The sequence below is a fragment of the Macaca nemestrina genome, chromosome 13 (assembly GCF_043159975.1).
Source record: "Macaca nemestrina isolate mMacNem1 chromosome 13, mMacNem.hap1, whole genome shotgun sequence".
Lineage (NCBI taxonomy): Eukaryota > Metazoa > Chordata > Mammalia > Primates > Cercopithecidae > Macaca > Macaca nemestrina.
Window position 1 is genome coordinate 81,119,836 of NC_092137.1, and position 21,057 is coordinate 81,140,892.

A 21,057-nucleotide genomic window follows, 5' to 3' on the forward strand; every position below is an offset into this window, starting at 1 on the left:
GGAAACAACAGGTGCTGGAGAGGATGTGGAGAAATAGGAACACTTTTACACTGTTGGTGGGATTGTAAACTAGTTCAACCATTATGGAAAACAGTATGGCGATTCCTCAAGGATCTAGAACTAGATGTACCATATGACCCAGCCATCCCATTACTGGGTATATACCCAAAGGATTATAAATTATGCTGCTATAAAGACACATGCACACGTATGTTTATTGCAGCACTATTCACAATAGCAAAGACTTGGAATCAACCCAAATGTCCATCAGTGACAGATTGGATTAAGAAAATGTGGCACATATACACCATGGAATACTATGCAGCCATCAAAAAGGATGAGTTTGTGTCCTTTGTAGGGACATGGATGCAGCTGGAAACCATCATTCTTAGCAAACTATCACAAGAACAGAAAACCAAACACCGCATGTTCTCACTCATAGGTGGGAACTGAACAATGAGATCACTTGGACTCAGGAAGGGGAACATCACACACCGGGGCCTATCATGGGGAGGGGGGAGGGGGGAGGGATTGCACTGGGAGTTATACCTGATGTAAATGACGAGTTCATGGGTGCAGCACACCAACATGGCACAAGTATACATATGTAACAAACCTGCACGTTATGCACATGTACCCTACAACTTAAAGTATAATAATAATAAATAAATTAAAAAAAAAAAAGGAAGCAAGGAAAGAAGAAGTATAGGAAAAGAAGGTGGAGACTGGTTAGAGGAACAGGTGTCTCTGTTCCTAACTTTCCAAGGGCCAACCTGTCAGCACTCCCACTTATCTTCTAGATTTCCATGTTAGAAAGAATGCCTTGTTTTGGGTTGAGCAAAAACTGTTCTGCCTTTATTGGTGAGAAAAAAAAAATGGCTCTAAGCCATATTTAGGAAATTTGTTGACTATAATTAAGCTTTCATGGGAGTCCCCAAGGTTTACTTACCTATAATTGAAAAAATGCAAATGAAGACAGTTAATTGGTGGACTGGCCAACTGTGAAGCACTACTACCTACCTAAATGAATTAAAAATGAAGACACAAATATGTCCAGTTGAGAAAGTTACCAGAGAGCCAATTGGTAAATTTCTCAGCAAGGCTGAGACATTTTTCTTAGCCTGACTGAGCCTGCGTGTGCCTTTCTGCTAAGGTCTTTGCCAATTTAATCTTGAGCCATTCCATGAAGATTTCCTAACAACTGGCCTTCAGCACTGGCTGATTCTCTGGCATTACTTAAAGGAAGCCCTGAAGGAAAGGTAACAGACCTCTCGTCCTCTTTTCTGTGTAATTGATCCATTACTTAGAGCTGGAAAATACTTGCTTTACAAATCCTGTTGTCAAATGGGAATACCCTTGGAATTAGAAACTCTTCAGGAGTTATCACATAGAATTTCACTTATCAGGGATCAGTATGTGTTATAATATTAACTCTTTTAGTGTGGTTTTATTTGAGACATAGTCTCTTTCTGTCACCCAGGGTGGAGTGCAGTGGCTCCATCTCAGCTCACTGCAACCTCCTCCTCCTGGGTTCAAGTGATTCTCCTGCCTCAGCCTCCCCAGTAGCTGGGATTATAGGCACCTGCCAACACGCCTGGCTAATTTTTGTATTTTTAGTAGAGATGGGGTTTCACCATGTTGACCAAACTGGTCTCGAGCTCCTGGCCTCAAGTGATCCACCCACCTCAGCCTCCTAAAATGCTGGGATTATAGGCGTGAACCACCATGCCCAGCCTTGAAGTTTTGTTTTGTTTTTTAATAACAATAAATACAACATATCTGTGATGCTCACTTTTACCTCTAACACCATCCTTCCTTGTTAAAATATGCAGCCAATTTTTATCACCTGATTTAAAATCATCGCCTAAATGTTTTACATTTCTGTTAATACTTACATCTTCTCCTTAATTAGCAAATCATAATATGGTATTAGTACAAAAAAGTGCACAATATGTCCCTAAAAATCAGCTGTGGAAACAAAAGTGTAAACGCAACATCCTTTAGATAAAATATTTGTTGGCCAGGCACGGTGGCTCACGCCGATAATCCCAGCACTTTGGGAGGTTGAGGTGAGCGGATCATGAGGTCAGGAGTTCAAGACCAGCCTAACCAACATGGTGAAACCCAGTCTCTACTAAAAACACACAAATTAGCCAGGCATGGCGGCACACATCTGTAATCCCAGCTACTCAGGAGGCTGAGGCCGGAGGTAGGCAGAGGTTTCAGTGAGCCGAGATTGCGCCACTGCACTCCAGCCTGGGTGACAGCAAGACAACATCTCAAATAAAATTGTCAGTATCAAACAATATTTGATAGCTAGTAAAGAAAACACTAGAAATCAAACAAGTTAATTCAAATATACAAGTAGCGCTACAATGGATGATGTATCTGTGTCATAAACAGAATCAAGTTTTTTTGGACAACCCTGTTAAAATGTGCCCTCTTGAGAGGTAAATAAGTTTCCTTTCCCACACTACTTAGCGGATTCTGAGGGAGCAAGGTGCCTGATTGATTAATAATGCCTGCCATGGACACTATGGATGACAGTTTGTTTGATGAGAAAGAGTAAGTGGACTCCAACAGAGAATTGAGAGCTTGCTATCAAGGAAATTGTCTTTTTGTGAGCGTATAAACATTCTGAAGTAGCTTAAGTGGGGAAAGATGCGATTAGGCTGCACCTTTTCACCATGTCTTTGTTTACCTGAGTTATTACCCTGGACTTTCTAGAGTTTTTAAAAAAGTGTTATGGATATAGACTCTGGAAAATGTACACAGATATTTCAAGGTATTTCAAATGTGTCACAGTTTCTAAGGACATCAAATATGTCTTCAAAGCCTCGTGGATTTTTAAAACATGAAATGTTCTTCTTGGAGGATAATAGGCTCCAATGCTCTGGGTTTCTAACCTCCAATTCATTAACAGCAAAGCTGACTTGTAGCAAAAATTTTTTTTCCTTGCAAGCAATTTGTGACTCCTTTGAGGGAGATAACAGTTTAAATATAAATAAATGACCAGCTCCAGTGGAAAGATTCCAGTTTTCTTGAGGTGTTTGCTTTGAATTTATTGCCAATTCTCCCATCACAGCTTCCTCCCCTGAAAACCTACTCTAGGTCTGAACATGTTTAGAATAACCCCATCAAAATTGTTCTTATATGTTAAAGCTATGTTATTCCCATTTTAAAATGTTGCAAAAGACTAAAGTTGACTTTACACATATTTTAGCATTATCAAAATCATTAGTGTTATTGGCTCTGACTTACAATAATGAAAATAAAATAGCAAGGCCCAGATGGAACTGGTTCCTTCTTCCAGACATTTCTAAGCCATTTGAAGGAATCAAAGCAAACACCTCAGTTCTTTTATTTCAAAATCACCTTCCAAATGGATTTGGCTTATTTTATTCTATTTAGCTTAGCCAGCAGTCCCATGACATTTGCATTATTTTTAATCCAATGACAGATTGCTTTGTACTTTGGATTTTCATGAACTGCCATTTGTTTCATTAATTTTTGTTACTAGATGATCAGCTTTTTTGAAAAAGGACATACAATCTGAAAATTGATCTCTCTCCATGCATATTGTAAATGTATGAATTCAGAACACACATTCAAATCCCAATTCTCTTCTTTAATCGTATGCCCAGCCTCTACAAATTAACATTCTAAGACATTTACTATGTGATATCATCTGCAATGTGTCCCCTACCTGTTTTATAGTATTTTTCACTTTTGACAATACTATTATTTGTTTTTAAAGCAAGCTTTTACTAAATATCATTTATTTTATTTCCATTTGACCCCAGGAAGTTCACCATTCTGAAGAGTAAAAGACTGCTAATTACTTAACTATTCCCTACATAACCAAGGAAGGTTATTTTCTATGCAAGTAAAATACTTGTTGATGATGTTATATCTTAGATTATTAAAAGGATAGTAATGTTGATTTTAAAGGTCTTAGGCTGAGAAATCTTTCTGTAAATTTATTGAACCTTTTGACCTGGTGTGTGGATTTAATATTTGATTTGGATTGTATTATTTAATCTTTGTAAAAACAATAAGGAATATGAAAGGATGAAATCAAACATATTTTATACACCTACAGTATGCAGACCACCACCATATATGAAACAGTTGGGAAGATCAATATAAGCAAAATGTGATTTTTTTAATATTTACTCCCATAAATACAATTGGCCCTCTGGTAAACCACCTAAGTGTAACACACACACTCAAACTCAGTATGTCCAGAGTTATACTCAGCATTGTAGCACTTTCAACATCCTTCTTATTTCCACAATCTCAGTTAAGAGCATTGATGTATACCAAGTTGGACTAGTTAGGTATTTCAGAATTGTCCTTCCTTATCACTGTTAACCATTCAGTCACCAACACCCTCTTATTAAAGAGTGTTTAGATATGCTCACAACGAAGCTTGTTTTCCCGTCTCCTATCCCTACCTGACTCAAGGTAAATCCCTATTCCTTTTGTTCATTTAGCATCTTGCATCCTACTGAAACACTATATACCGTGTTAAAACCTTTAGTTTGTGTCTGTTTTTCTCATTGTACTGTGAGCTCTTGTATTTCAGTGCTTTTTTCTATTTATGTTTCCATACCCAACACTTAAGCACAGTAGTTGGCAAAAAGTATTCAATAGGCATCTGAAGAAATACTTGGATGAATGTGTAGATGGAAAAATGTAGGGATACACTGGAGGATAAAAAGTCAGTGATAATTCAGCATTTCAAGAGGTGTAGTGGCACTTTCCTTTGAAAGAATGTAGTTGACTTCTGCAGTCGAATTCTGTTTCTGTTGAAACTGAACGCCTGTTGCAACGTAAGTCCTGTGTGAATGAAGTAGCATGCAGCTAAGGACATAGGCTTTCACAAATATTCAGTTGATAACATAAGCTGTACAAGAGTCATTTCAAATACTTACGTTTTTCACCTTTGATGATATAAGGAATTAGGCTGCACAAATATTAATAAATGGAAGAATCACAATTCAGATAAGTCTTTGCTCCAGTCTTTCTGCCCATTCAAAATACAAAATGAGGGGAGTATAGAGAACAGAACCCTGTTAGAAGTTGAGTGGTATTAAGAAGAGTAGGAATAGAGGCAGGGGAAAAAAAGACAATGTCCTATAGATAGGCCTATAAAACAGCTCTCCTGCCCCTATTTGCTTTTCATGGACTATAATAGCACAAGATGTGAGGAAACATCTGTTTTCTTTTAAACATAATATTTTGATATTTTAAAAGAATCATAACAATTAGGAGAAGTCTAATTCCTGTGGTTAGGAACAGCAGACACCTATGGGATTGAATAGGGAGAATGAGTGTAGCAGATCTTGGTAGATTTTGAGGGCTGAGGATTCATCTGCTCTGGATGGCTCTGGGAAATAGCATGGAGGAACGGCGAGAGCATGGGCTCAGTGGTTAGATGGCCTGGGTTTATATCTTGGTTTCACCACATGTTAGCAGTGTGATAATGGGCAAACTGTATACTTCTAAGTCTCAATTGGTCAAAATACTATTACCTGTCTTAGGGCTGGTTGTGAGATTAAATGAAACTCAGGAAACTAGTTCAGAAAACAGCACATGGTCTAATTTGTTAAATGTATGCTCTTGTTTTTATTTAAACTAGCTGAAAATAAGCAGTTTCTCTTAGGTTAGATACAGGAACTTAATGGGATATTCTATAAGAATACAAAAGGTCCTTAACTAGGAAAAGGTGGATATGTCTTATTCAGGTCAGCTTGAGGAAGGGCTGAGAAGTGGTTGAATTTTGATGCCATTTTAAAACTAGCAACACTGGACCAGGTAAAGGATTCGATGACTAATAAGAGTAGCTGAGCCCTGCCTAGTATAAATGTGCTTCAGAGTAATGGGACAAATTAGCAGAGATCAGATTCCAGTCTCTATTTCCATAAGGGTAACTCAAGGCCAGGAAGAACAAGGAAGGGCTGAGCTCTAGGCAGCAACATACCTGAGGCCAGAGGCTACTCAGTGAGGATTTGGGCTATGAGGATGAGACAAAGAATCACAGATTGGGAGAGATGAGGCATTTGTCCGACATAGCCATGATGTTAAAAGGATGTTGCCCAGTTTAGAGGACAGGCTTCCAGCCTGTTCATTCGTAGAAACAACTTCATTTTGGATAGGTAATAACTAAAAAACAAGACCTGAGAGATTAAGTGATGTTTCGGGGGAATATTGCTCCATGGTGGGGTTCAAATGAGTGAGCTTTGGAGAGAGATTGTACTGGTCCTAATCCCTACTTTGCCAATGACTGCAGGGACAACTTATGTTACTTCCCTAAGCTTCAACTTCCTCACTTTTTAAATGGGGAGTAATAATCATTCCTACTTCAAGAATTTTTGAAAATTAAATCACACAATTAAAAGCACTCAGTCAATGTCAAGCGACTAGTAAGTGCTCACTGAATTTTGATTATTTTGAAAACTTCACTTAAACATATTCACTGTAAGTCACAAAATAGAATGCAATGATGTTAAATAAGTGTTCCTAAACTTTTTATTTAAAAAATCTTGCCATGCAGCTTTATTCTAGTATCTTTTCTTTAGGAAGTGAACTTTTAGCCAACACTTGCCGATTAGAAAGCAGAGGTTTGGTACCATTTTGGAAAGGCATTTTAAATTGGAAAGAATTGTGATTGTGCCGATAATGATCTAAATCTGAAAGTGGGTCTACAGAAAAGGGCAAGATGTAACCTTTGGAAATTCAACTTTTTGTTTGTGGAAATATTTGTTCCAGTTTAGTTGGCTGGATCTCTCACCTCCTCACTTTACCTTGCTACAAATTCAAGATCTGCCTTAGCAGGCGGCTCAAACAAAATTCTTGACTTAATGTTTCAAAGCTTTCTCACTCTCAAACAATGTATTAGGTTTATTTACAGGATTCCTGCATCAGGCTTGAAAAGCAAAGGGGTTCTGAAGAAGAGGCAGGCTCTGGTATTTTTGCTGCAGAATTAAACACCATCTATCTGAAAATGGAATCTGTGGTAAAAATCTCCAAATTTACTTGTAATCCCTTCTCTTCAGAGCAACTCAGTTCTCCCAAGAGACACTCTTTGGGGACCATTTAATAGCAATATATCAGCTTGTTCTACTTCTACTAATTCTGTTGCCCAAAGCAAATCAACCAAACGTCCCTGTCATATTTTACCTTTTATTTACTCATAGCACACGATAGAATTAACTAATTTTATGAATTAACTTTACTCATTTTTGAAACCTGACAGACTTGCAAAGAACTGTGCATTGGCCAAAGGTGTTAGGTATTTAGCTTCTAAAGAAACCATGACTTATCTGCTGCTGATTGTTTCCAACATTTTGTTGTCTCATCTCTGTCTTTCATTATTTACACTTCTACCTGGGGGTAAGATGGGAAAGACGAAAAAGTAAAATTCAGTGAGATAACTGGCTATGATATTAGCAAACTTGTGTATGACAGAAGTCCTGAAATCATTGGATAAAGTAAACCATCAAGACAGTCTTTAGGTTTCATTAATCCAGTAGTTCTCAAACTTTGGCAAGTGTCAGAAACCCCTGGATGGCTAGCTAGTTAAAGCAAAGATTGCAAGGTTTTGATTCAGTACGTTTTGGATTGGGCCTGATAAATGTGATTTCTAACAGATTCCCGGGTGATGCTGATGCTCTTGCACCTCAGGGACCAGGCTTTGAGAACCACCCCACTAATTCATGTGTGGCTTCTCTCCTGTTAACATGAATAACCTAGAGTTTGCTTTTCCTTAATTATCTTTAGAAATTTAGGCTGTATAAACTAAACAGTTTGGGGTTAAGCAGTGATTTTGGTATATGTACATTTTGTATGGCATAATAGAAGTGATCAAGTAAGTGGGTTACTCCATCCATTTGGTTGAATTAATTCACAATGCAATTATATAAAACATCTTCCATTGTTTTCCCCATTGGTCAGACTACAAGCTTTTCTGGTGATGGAAAAATTGAGCTCATTTGATTGACATTTTTTAAAACACAGAACAACATTAATTTAGCTTAAATAAGGGATATGGAACAAAAAGCAGCCAAAGGAACAGTATCACAGTGGTGTTAGATGCAACTTCTGATAACCTCAATACTGCATGGGACATATTTTTGTTAATAAGGAATGACACACAAAGCTAAAGTGAATTACGTCAGCTGGGAGAACCATAAGATCTACAGTCTCTGTTTAAACACTTTCTTAGTCACCTAGCCCCCAGAAGGCTTAATGCAGCTACAGTTCATGAATTACAGGCTATACAACAAATAATCTCTACAACTAGGAACAGCATACTTAGGAACATCTTTGCTTCCTTCAGTTAACTGTAATTGATATATTTTGTTAGTTGATGTTATGAGAAGTTTGATGAAAGATCAGACTATGCTCAAACATCCCTGAGGCTGGAATAATATTTGCAGTTCAGCTGTTAATTCTTCTCTTTCACTAGGTCACATGTAGAATCCTGGCTGAAGGAGAGTCTAGGAGATGCATTGTTGAGCCTCACCAATCCTGAGCTCAGGATATAGAAATAGTGTGTAGATAAATAGGTACTTCCACTGGTTGGGCTATAAAATTGAGATGTAACCCCACCATCTATGCCCAGGCGGTGAACAAAAAGAAGGTTGAAGCAGATATTGAATGATCTAGTATACAGTACTCATCACACTAACTAGTTAAAGACAGAAAAAAGGTAACCCAAAATATTCCTGGCCTGAAAGTCTTGTGATGGTCATGACTTTCAGGTCACAAAAAATTGTGACTTGTCATGGCATTTTTAAAAGCCATCCTATCCAACAGAGTGGCAGTATAGATGAGTAGTCGTGCAGGTTTTAAAGACTAAAACCTGTGCTAGTTACTGGACTTCTGCATGTATCAGCTCTCTCATTCTAAAAGGGCATGACAGGCCTATATCATAGAGTTGTTAACGAGAGCTAAGTGGGAAAATACAAATTTCTTATCATAGTATTTGGCACATAGTAAGTACTCAATATTTCATTAATGAATGGATGGGAGGGTCTCACTGAATGCTATGAGATCCTGACATAATATCAGTATTTATATAGAAGGTATATTCAGGACCTGTTAATAAATAGTTAAATTGATACTCTAAGCTCAATTAACACCTCATAGAAGCAAGAGCACCCATGGACTGTTCTTCTGCTTAAATGACTGTATCCTCACCAACCCTGAGCTCAAGATGTAGAAATAGCCTATAGATAGATAGATACTTCCATTGGTCGGGCCATAAAATTGAGATGTAACCCCTTATAACTTTTTTTCTTTAGTGTCTGCCAAAAGCTTGTCCAACATTTGAGTAATTGTCACCATTGCTAATTACCCTAATGTAATAATATGAGATGTTCCACTTTGGAAAACTTCTGTTACCTTGGAATTCCTAACTGTTAAGATGAGGGCTTTGCCATTAGCTGTATTGAGATTTTAGAAATCTTAACTTGTGATAATTTGCTCCTTTTCAGCAATACTATTTATTTGCACAAGGAAAACTTTAACTGTGAAAGTATATCACCATCTTGTGAATTTGGGGCTTCCGTTGACCCACATGTATCTCATTCTTTTCCCACTGTAGCTAGACAGTGCCACATCGCTTATCCAGGCAGCTAAAAACCTGATGAATGCTGTTGTCCTCACGGTGAAAGCATCCTATGTGGCCTCAACCAAATACCAGAAGGTCTATGGGACAGCAGCTGTCAACTCACCTGTTGTGTCTTGGAAGATGAAGGCTCCAGAGAAGAAGCCCCTTGTGAAGAGAGAAAAGCCTGAAGAATTCCAGACACGAGTTCGACGAGGTTCTCAGAAGAAACACATTTCGCCTGTACAGGCTTTAAGTGAATTCAAAGCAATGGATTCCTTCTAGAACGATAGGTTTTAACAAGAAAGCTTTTTTTCTTTTCTTTCTTTTTCTTTTTAATTCCATTTTTGTATGCATACCTGCTGGCTCGTATGCCTCTGGCATGGGGAAATTAAGGGAACAGTGTCTGTTTGCATGTATGATGAGATGAGATCAATACTACTGATCCATCTGTAGCCTGGGAAGGAGACAGGACATTCCTGTACTGAGGTGGCACAGAGCTGTCCTTTGCAACATTCTCATAAAATTGGGCACAGAGTTCGCATTGGCGCAACATTTATGGGAGTGGGAGGGATGGGGAAAATAAACTTAACTCTACAAAAGCAAACTCTAATGCATGCAAGAATCATTAGGTTGGCAGGTATATTCATAAGTGAAAAATTTGGAAGTGTAATGGTAGAACATAAAACTTGTATTGCTTCTGTTTCAGTGCAAAAATGTACTAGCCAATACGCTTAAGTGTGTGGCCCATGAATTGAACAATTTAACCTTGAAGTCTATATCCGTGATATTATGTCGATTTTTAACTGAGGGGAAATTAACTAGTCCAGCCTAAAATGCTTCTTTTAATCTGCATTCTGTTTTCTCTTCTAGTTGTGCCATTACTAGTGATCATGGTTTTTTTTTTTTCCCCCCTTTACTGAAAACAATAAACATCTATTTGAGACAATTAAAATCCTTCTGGGGGCACTGGAAGCACAATACGGTGACCAATCTTGCTTTCTTTGTTTTTTTTTTTTTTAATTTGAACTATGATTTTGCTAGAAATAGAAGGCCCAGTGGTGGAATATTAGAAGGAAGGAAACTGACAACGTGTGAAAGTTAGAGGCAAATACATAGGTGTAGCTTGGAGTGCTGGTATCTAATATACCATTGTATTCACTAACTCGAAATAAACACATTTAATCTTGACATCTCAAGTATGTTTTCTTTTTTTAAGTATGTACTTAATAAAGATTAGAGTATCTTCCTGAAAATTCATTAAAAATGCATTATGTTTTGGTTTGTTTTTAGATTAGGGATAAAATAGATGATATCCAAATAATTCTGTCATTTTTAGAGTTCACATATTTATTTTGTGGTTTTTCCATTTGTCTTCATTCACTTTCATATTGCATTGAAAATGACAGTCTTTTTAATAGAAAAGCCAATTAATTTCAAAATATTTTATTCATTTTAGACTTTTCCCCTTTAAGCTGGAAAAACAGGACCTCTGTCCCATTATTAAAAAGTGGCGATAATATTTCAGCTATGAACTGAGAAATGGGAAAAAGCCCCCAAATAGTCACCTGAATTCACCAAACTCCTCTCATTGGAATGATTCCTACAAGTTTTCACATTACTATGTCTCCAAAAGACTTCTGGTAAATACCCATGTTTCTTTTCTTAGCAAAGTGATAACACATTGGGAGTCATGAACACCTAAGCTTACATGCAAGATCCCAAAGGGAAGGAGCTATAAGGGAGGTGTGGAAGGAGAAAAAGCTTAATCTAAAATTTTATTAAGAAATGATTCTGCTCAAACCACTGCTTACTACTCCTGAAAAAAGCACCACCAAGGCTGAGAACATTTCAATAGAGGAGCCACCACAGAAGCTGTACACTGATTTTCAACACTAATCATTAGATCACAGATAGCTAGCCTGCTTCATTAATTTGCATAAACCTTCAGAGGGTGCCACTGACACTCACAGATATTTAAGGAAGGCCTTAACTGAGCCAGGTTCTAGGTTGAGCGCACCGCACCACTAGTTAAACATATGGATGACTTTTCCTGTTAGCACATAACCATGACATAATAAGAAACGAGAATGCCATTTTTGCCCACTGACCTGAAGAACAAAGACAGCGTGTTCTTGGCAGCTTATTTTTGATCTAAGGAATCTGAATTTCTCCAAAACAGCAATAAAAATACCCTTTTGAGAAGTTTTTCCTGACAAGAGCCACTCACTCTGTTTCTCTCCTCCCTAACAGATGCTTTAGAAATGGAAAGATCTCTTTAGCCCCCCTTCTCCACAGGATCTAGGGAAATAGAAATATTAAGGGGTTAAAGACAGGAAAGAAAAGTACATCAACCTAGTGATGATGATCCTATAGAAAGAGTCAACCCAGGCCGGGCGCGGTGGCTCAAGCCTGTAATCCCAGCACTTTGGGAGGCCGAGACGGGCGGATCACGAGGTCAGGAGATCGAGACCATCCTGGCTAACACGGTGAAACCCCGTCTCTACTAAAAAATACAAAAATACTAGCCGGGCGAGGTGGCAGGCGCCTGTAGTCCCAGCTACTCGGGAGGCTGAGACAGGAGAATGGCGTGAACCCGGGAGGCGGAGCTTGCAGTGAGCTGAGATCCGGCCACTGCACTCCAGCCTGGGCGACAGAGTGAGACTCCGTCTCAAAAAAAAAAAAAAAAAAAAAAAAAAATAAGAAAATAGGAATAATTAAAAAGTGATATTTTAAGATGGGCTAGAATGGTATATTTGAGGAACATAGAATTCCTAAGCAAATACTTGCGGGTATTTTCTAAAGAAGCATCATTTGGCTGCAGCAGGATGGATCCTCCTGATGGGAGGAAACTATATAAATCTGTTTCCTATACCCACTGTTCTAAGACTGATGTTTTGGAAGCCAAAATTGTTATATTCTTCTAAGGACCTAAAGTATCCAGGAAATCATAAGATATCTATAGAAGATTTGTAGTTTTTTTCCCATTAAATGTTGAAAACTATAAAGTCAACGTGATTCTTAGAAGTCAACTCTGTAAGCAATTGGTTATGATTTGAGCCCATGGGGAAACAGACTACACAAATGCCATCATGATGGTCATCAATTTTGGGGCATTAGTTATGTGTAGGATACCTTTTATTCACATGAGGCATAAAGATCTATAAAATAATGTGTATAGCAGAATCCCTAAGCTAAATAAGCTTACCAAAATATTGTCATTCGAATTGATAAATTATAATTCCTAAATGTGCTAGTCATAGGTTATAAGTGATTTGATTTTTATTGCTGTGTCATCACACATTAACCCAACTAAAAAGGCCAGTGCTTACTCTTGAACATTGTGGCATCATTTAGAGGTAATGAGAGGAAAAACATATATAGAAAAATGTCAACAAAAATATACTAGAGTAGTGGAATAATATCAGAAAGATGGTGGACTAGGAAGCTCCAGGTCCTTGTTCCTTCATGGAAACACAAAGTAAACAACATATTAACCACAATAGCTTTATGGAAAGTTTAGAAACAGTTAACAATTTGCAGCAACCAAGATAATGTCCATCAAGAGAAAGCCACACTCAACATGGTAGGAAATTTGGGGTCATTTCTGCTCACTTGTGCCTCCAGCCCCTCCCTGGCATGTTCAGGAGGGAAGCCACTCAATTCCTAGTGTTATAGAAGAAATCAGGTTCTTGTCACACGACCAGGAAAATTTAGGCACACAGACGCATTGTAGGGTGAGTAGGGCAGAGTGTATTGGGTGAAAAGAAAAAAGGAAAGAGCAACTCTCAACAAAGCCAGAGAGAGTCCTGATAGCAGGTTTCCTGCCTCACTGATTGAATCCCAGGTCACCACACAGGAACAGGCAAGACCACGCTCCTCCCCCATGCAAAGGGCACGAACTTCCGAGGCTCCACCCCATCCTCCCCATGTGCAGGTGGGCATTATTCAGAAAGAATCAGTTGGGAAAGTGGGGGTGTCATCCACAACCAGCAGTCCAGTTTTTCAGCTTTCAGGCTGTTTTAGGCTTGAAGTTGGGGTTTCTCCAGGGACCCTTGGCTGTCTCCTGTTTCTATCATGAGTTCCTCCTTTACAATGGAAGAAAAAGAGTAGAACCTCTTGTTTTGTGGCTTCCTAGAGGAATAGTTTCTCCCTTGAAAGCGGGGATAGGCACAACAACACATTAAAGCTTTGGGGAATCCAAGACCTATGGGGTCCTGGAGGCAACAGAGTAGAGGCCGAAGAATACAATAGAAGACTTAAGGTCCTGAAAAGAATCAGAACTAAGACTCTTAAGGAAAATAGGATATTTAAAAGCAGCTGTGTATACAGGGACTTGGGGGAAGGAGGAAGAACACACAGAGGCTCAGTAAATACATATGTTTAGAAATTACCTGAAAAGGCATTAGTTTTCACACCATGCTGATGAGTGAATGTCTTCCCTTGGATAAGCCAATCCACAAAATTGGCATAGGTAGCAATTTTTTTCAAATGTTCAAGTATATGTGTCTACAAGAGACTCACTTTGGATTTAGGAACTGCATTAGATTGAAAGTGAAATAATAAGAAAGATATTCCATAAATATAGTAACCAAAAGGGAACAGAGATGGCTATATTAATATCAGACAAAAATAGACTTTAAGCCAAAACTGTTACAAAAGACAAGGGCACTATATAATAAAAGTGTCCCTGCACCAATAAAATGTCATCATAATAAGAACAAGTGCACTTGTTCTCACTCACATGCAAAAGCTAAAAGAAATGACTTCAAAGAAGTTGAGAGTAGAATAGTGGTTACTAGAGGCTAGAAAGCGTAGGTAGGAAGGAAGGAGAATAGGGAAGGATTGCTTAAGGGATACAAAATTACAGCTAGATAGAAGAAATAAGTTCTAGTGTTTTGCAGCACTGTAGGGTGGCTATGGTTAATAAAAATTTATTACATATTTTCAAAGTTTGAAGAGATTCTGTTTGTTCCCAAAGCAAATACAAGTGTTTGAAATGATGGATATGCTGATTACCTTGATTTGATCACTATGCATTGTATGTATCAAAAGTCACTATGCACCTAATATGTATACTATATATCAACTTACAAAAAATACATGCATCAAGCACCCAGAGCACCTAAATATATGAAGCAAACACTGATCCAGTTAAAGGAAGAAATAGATAATGCTACAATAATAGTATAAGACTTCAATACTACACCTTCAAGAATAGACAGAACAACCAGACTGAAGAGTAATAAGGAGTTAGAGGACTTGAACAACCCTATAGACCAACTGGACCCAACAGACATATACAGAGCAACTCACCAATGATAGCAGAACACATACTTTTCTCAAGTGTGCATGGATTGTTTCCCAAGTTAGACCATACATTAGGTCACAAAGTTAGTCTTAATAAATTTAAAAATGGTAAAATTATGCAAATTATATTTTCAATCATAATGGATTGAAACCAAAAATCAAAAGCAAATGGAACACAGGAACATCCACAAATATGTGGAAGTTAATTAACACACTCTTAAACAATGGGTCAAGGAAAAAAATTTCACAAAATTGGAAAATATCTTAAGGCAAGTAAAAGCAAAATATACCAAAACTTATGGGATAAAGTGAAAACAGAGCTAAAAGGGAAACTTATAGCCACAGATGTTTACATTAACAAGGAGGAAAGTCTCAAAAATCTAAATTTCTATCTGAAAGAGGCAGAACACAATAAAAAACTAAACCCAAAGCTAGCAGAAGGAAAATGTAAAGGTTAATTTTATGTGTTAACTTTAGTGGGCTAAAGGATGTCCAGATAGCTGGTAAAATATTATTTCTGCATAAGTCTATGAGGGTGTGTCCAGATGAAATTAGCATTTGAATTGATAGACTGAATAAAGAAGACAGTCCTCACCAAATTGGGGGGACATCATGGAATCCATTGAGAGACCAAATGGAACACCAAAGCAGAAGAACGCGTTCACCTTCTTTGCTTGAGCTAAGGTATTTAATTTTTCCTTCTTTTACACATTTGTGCTTCTGGTTCTTTGGCCTTCAGACTCAGACTGGGATTTAAACCATTGAGTCCCTTGTTCTCAAGCCATAACAAACTTGGGCTGGAACTACACAACTGGCTGTCCTGGGTCTCCAGTTTGCAGATGGCAGATCATGAGACTTATAGCTCATAATCTCTCATAATAAATTTTTTCTTTCTCTTTCATTCTTTCTCTCTCTCTCTCTTTCTCTCTCTCTTTCTCTCTTTCTCTTTTCTCTCTCTCTCTCTCTCTTTTTCTCTCTTTTACTTTCTTTCTGTTGGCTTTATTTTGTCTGGAGAACCCTGACTGATACAGAAAAAGAAAATAAAAATTAAGTCAGAGATAAACAATTAAAGGTAATAGAAAAGCAATAAAGAAAAATCAACAAAATTCGAAGTTGGTTCTTAAAAAATATCAACAAAATTTATAAATGTCTGGCTAGATTGGCTAAGAAAAAAGGGAGATGACTCAAATTACTAAAATTATAAATGAAAGGAAATAGTCCTATCAATTTTACAGAAGTAAAAAGAATCATAAATGTACAGTGAACAAATATATACCAATGAATTGGAAACCTAGATGAAATGGATAAATTCCAGAAATTCATAAACTAACAACACTGAATAAGGAAGAAATCTGAGCAGACTTTTAACTAGTAAGGAGATTGAATCAGTAATCAAAACTTCTCAACAACAACAACAAAGACCAAGGCCTAGAAGTCTTCACTGTTGAATTCTACAAATCACTTATTTAACAAAGACTTAACTCTAATATTCTTCAAACTCTTCCAAAAAGTTGAAAATTCCAACTAATTCAATTAGACTATCACTACCCTTATAATTAAGCCAGCCAAGGATACTATAAAAAAACTATATACTAATATCCCTGATAAGTACTAATTCAAAAATCCTTAGTAAAATACCAGAAAAAAAAATGCAATAGCACATTAACAGGATTACACACCATGGCCAAGTGGAATTTCTTGCTGGAATGCAAGGATGGTTCAACATCTTAAAATCAAGCAATGTAAATACAACATTAATGGAATGAAGAAGAAAACCTCACATGATGATCTGAATTCATGAATAAAAGTATTTGACAAAATTCAACATCTTTTTATAATTAAAAACATCTTGAACAAACTATAAATAGAAGGAAACTACCTCAAACTAATAAATAACATATATGAACATCCCATAGCTGACATTATAGTTAACGGTGAAAGACAAAACTTTTCATCTGAGATGAGAAACAAGTCAAGGGCACTCACTCTCACCATTTCTTTTCAACACTGTACTAGATGTTCTAACCAGAACAATTAGGAAATAAAAGAAAAAAAAATCTAACTGGAAAGAAAGAAGTAAAATTAACTCTGCATACAACATAATAGAAAACTCTAAAGATTTCACAAACTGTTAGAACTAATAAATGTAGGAAAGTTATAGAACACAAGATCAACATACAAAAGTCAGTTGTTTCTAGACACTAACAATAAACAATTTAGAGTTGCATCAGAAAGAATACTTAAAAATAAACTTAACCAAGGAAGTGAAAGACTTGCACACTGAAAATTCAAAATGTTGCAGAAATAAATTAGGAAAACACAAATAAATGAAAAGATATCCCAATCACACAAATAAGATTTAATATTAAGTTCTCAATACATCTACAGGTTCAGAACAATCCATGCCAAAATCTCAACAGTGTATTTTGCCAAAATAGAAAAATTCATTCTAAAATTCATAAGGAATTTCCAGATACCCCAATCCTAAAACAAAAACAGTTTCGGGCCTCACACTTTCTGGTTTCAAAATGTAAAGCTACAGTAGTCAAAACAATGTAGTACTGGCATAAAGACAGATATAATACTGGTACAATATAAAGCTACAGTAATCAAACAGTGTAGTACTGGCATAAAGACCGACATAGAGACCAGTTGAATAGAATAGAGAGCCCAGAAACCAACCCTCACAAATATCATCAAATGATTTTGACAAGGGTGTCAAGAGCATTTAGTAAAGAAAGGATAGTCTTTTCAACAAATAGGTCTGGAAAAACTGGCTATTTATATGTATAAAAATAAATTTAAACCTTACAGCATTTATAAAAATTAAGTCAAAATGAAAGAAACACCTCAATATATTGCATAAAACTACAAAACCCTTAGAAGAAAACAACCAAAAGCTTTATAACATTGGATTTAGCAATGATTTCTTGGACATGACACCAAAAGCACAGAATGAAAAATAAATAAATTGGATATATCAAAATGTTAAAACTATGTATCGAAAGGCATAATCAACAGAGTGGAAAGGCAACATACGGAAGAAAAGTACTTGCAAATCAAGTATCTAATAAGAAATTAATATATGTAATATAATACACAGTATATATCTACACACACACACGTATATACACACCTTAACTAAACACTAAAAAACTTTTGCACACCAAAGGACATTATCAACAGATAGTAAAAAGTCAACCCATGGACTAGGTGGTGGCTCATGCTTGTAATTCCAGCACTTAGGAGGCTGAAGCAGGAGAATCACTTGAAGCCAGGAGTACAAGACCTGCCTGAGCAACACAGTGAGACCTCATCTGTACAAAAATTTTTAAAACTAGCTAGGTATGGTGGTAGGTATCTGTAGTCCCACCTACTTGGGAGACTGAGGTGGAAGGATTACTTGAACCCAGGAGTTTGAGGTTGCAGTGAGCTATGATCATGTCACTGCATTCCAGCCTGGGAGATGGACCAAAACACTGTCACTAAAAACAAAATGAAACAAAGCAAAACAAACAAACAAACAAGCATTAAATGGTATAAAATACTTGCAAATCATATAGTCTGATAAAGAATTAATATCCTCTTAATATATAAAGGACTTCTACAACTTAACAACAACAACAAAAAACACTCAATTTTTAAAAAAATTGGTAAAGGACTTGAATAGACTTTTCTCCAAAGAGAATATACAAATGGCCAATAAGCACATGAAAAGATGTTAAACAATACTAATCATTAGGGAAATGTAAATCAAAACCACAATATGATACCACTTTACATCCTTTAGTAGGGTTACCATAAAAAGAAAATAAAAAGCAAACTAAAAGCAAAATAGAAAATAAAAAGTGTTGGCAAAGTTGTGGAGAAATTGGCACCCTTATGCACTGTTGGTGAGAACGTAAAATGGTGCAGCTGCTATGGAAAATACACAAAAAAATTAAAAGTAGTCTCAAAAGAAATGTTTGTAAACCCATATTCATAGCAGCTTTACAACTGCTGAAAGGTGAAAGCATTCAAAATGACTGCTGATGGATGAATGGAGAAACAAAATGTGGTACATATATGTAATGCATTATTCAGTCTTGAAAAGGAATAAAGTTACAATGGCAAAGACATGGAATCAACCTAAATGCCCATCAATGATAGATTGGATAAATAAAATGTGGTGTGTATACACCATGGAATACCATGCAGCCATAAGAAAGAATGAGATCATTTCCTTTACAGGGACATGGATGGAGCTGGAGGCCATTATCCTTAGCAAACTAATGCAGGAACAGAAAACCATGGAGGATAGACCATGGAGGGAGAGGATCAGGAAAAATAACTTATGAGTACTAGGCTTAATACCTGGTTGATGAAATAATCTGTACAACAAACCCCCATGACATAAGTTTACCATATATAACAAACCTGCAGTTGTACCCCAGAACTTAAACTGAAAGTTAAAAAAAAAAACAAAAAGAAATCTGCCCCATGTATAGCATGGATAAACCTTGAGAAAATTATGTTAGGTGAAATAAATCAGTCACAAAATGATAAATACTGTATGATTCCCACCTGTATAATGTACCCAAGAGTAGTCAAATTCATAGAGACAGAAAGTAGAACAATGATTCTGAGGAGATAGTGCAGGAGTCCTCAACTCCCTCTTCTCTTCCCCACCCCCTGTACTGGTCAATGGCCTGTTAGAAACCAGGCTACACAGCAGGTGGTGAGCAAGCATTACTGCCTAAGTTCCACCTCCTGTCAGATCAGCAGGGACATTAGATTCTTACAGGAACAGGAACCCTACTGTAAACTGCACATGGGAGGGATTTAGGCTGTCTGCTCCTTAAGAGAATCCAATGCCTGATCGTGTGTCACTGTCTCCCATCATCCCCAGATGGGACCATTTAGTTACAGGAAAACAAGCTCAGGACTCCCACTGACTCTACATTATGGTAAGTATGTAATAATAACAAAGTGCACATTAAATGTAATGTGCTTGAATCATCCCGAAACCATCCCCTGCCATCCTATCCATGGAAAAATTGTCTTACATGAAACCAGTTCCTGGTGCCAAAAAGACTGGGGACCACTCTTTTAATGGATACAGCGTTTCAGTTTTACAACCTAAAAGGAGTCCTGGAGATAGATGGTGGTGATGGTTGCACAACAATGAATATAATTATCAGCACTAACTGGTAAGTTCAAAAATTGTTAAGATAGTAAATTTTATGTCTATTTTGCCACAATTAAAAATTAAAATACCAGTGCTATTGATGCTCTTAGCAGTGTCAGATGTTTGAGGTATTATGCTCTCTTTAACAAAAACCACTTCCCATTTCTAGTTTAAACTCATACCTATCAAATTAGAACCCTCCTGGGGCACTGGAAAGCTTCAATCTGGGTTTTTGAACTTGTTCATGGTTTTTCACTGAGGTAACTAGTAAAATTATCTACACTGTTACTTATGGAAGGATGAACTTCACAGTGTGAGTAAAACCTCACAAATTTGGGGAGGGTTTTAACAATGATGGTCATTTTAAAGTAATTAACTGTAACTCTTCGGTGAATGAGAATATTTTGGAAGAATATTTCCATCTAAATTGAGTTTACTGTCTTATCACCATAAGAAATCTACATTAAAAATTACATTCGGAGCCAGGAATCAAAATCAGGCAGGAACCAGGGTACAAAATAAATTTTACCAAGGCAAGCCTAGATTTCAACTAGAAAGCCAGTTAATTATTTGAAGGTCTGAAGATGGTCTCATTCCTAGATTAAACGTAGTTGAGGAGTGTATTTGCACTGAGTATATGAGGCATGAAAGGACAGACTGAATGTTTTGGAACAGAAGCTGTCTTAGTTTAAATTGCTGTGAAAACAGAGCCTGAAACAAATATTTGGATGAAGATTATTTATTTGAATGGCAATCTCAAGAAGTAAGAGTGAGGGTGTAAGAATGTTAAGATAGAGTCAGGGAAAGAGAAAACTCCAACATAAGATGTTTTCTCATTGTCATTCGTACTGGTGGGAAACTCAGTTCTGCTGAATCTTCCTGCAAAGTATTCTTACTTCGACCGTTTTATCTCAAATGGCAGGGAAGGCCTTGGATCAGGAAAAGCTGCATGTGCTTGTAGAAG

General features: G+C 37.0%; 1 protein-coding gene across 8 annotated transcripts in view; it reads left to right on the top strand.

Annotated features, from left to right (window-relative positions):
• The window catches only part of LOC105465339 (catenin alpha 2), a 1,482,339-nt gene extending 1,471,532 nt beyond the window's left edge, over positions 1–10,807 (top strand). For 7 of the 8 annotated variants that reach the window (XM_011713753.3, XM_071077395.1, XM_011713752.3 and 4 more), the window contains one exon: positions 9,614–10,807. In XM_011713753.3, coding sequence (XP_011712055.1) covers positions 9,614–9,901 — 288 coding nt within the window. In that variant the 3' untranslated portion in view covers positions 9,902–10,807. The remainder of the gene's footprint in view (positions 1–9,613) is intronic. The other variant, XM_071077396.1, reaches the window with a different exon arrangement.
• The last annotated feature ends 10,250 nt before the right edge of the window (positions 10,808–21,057 follow it).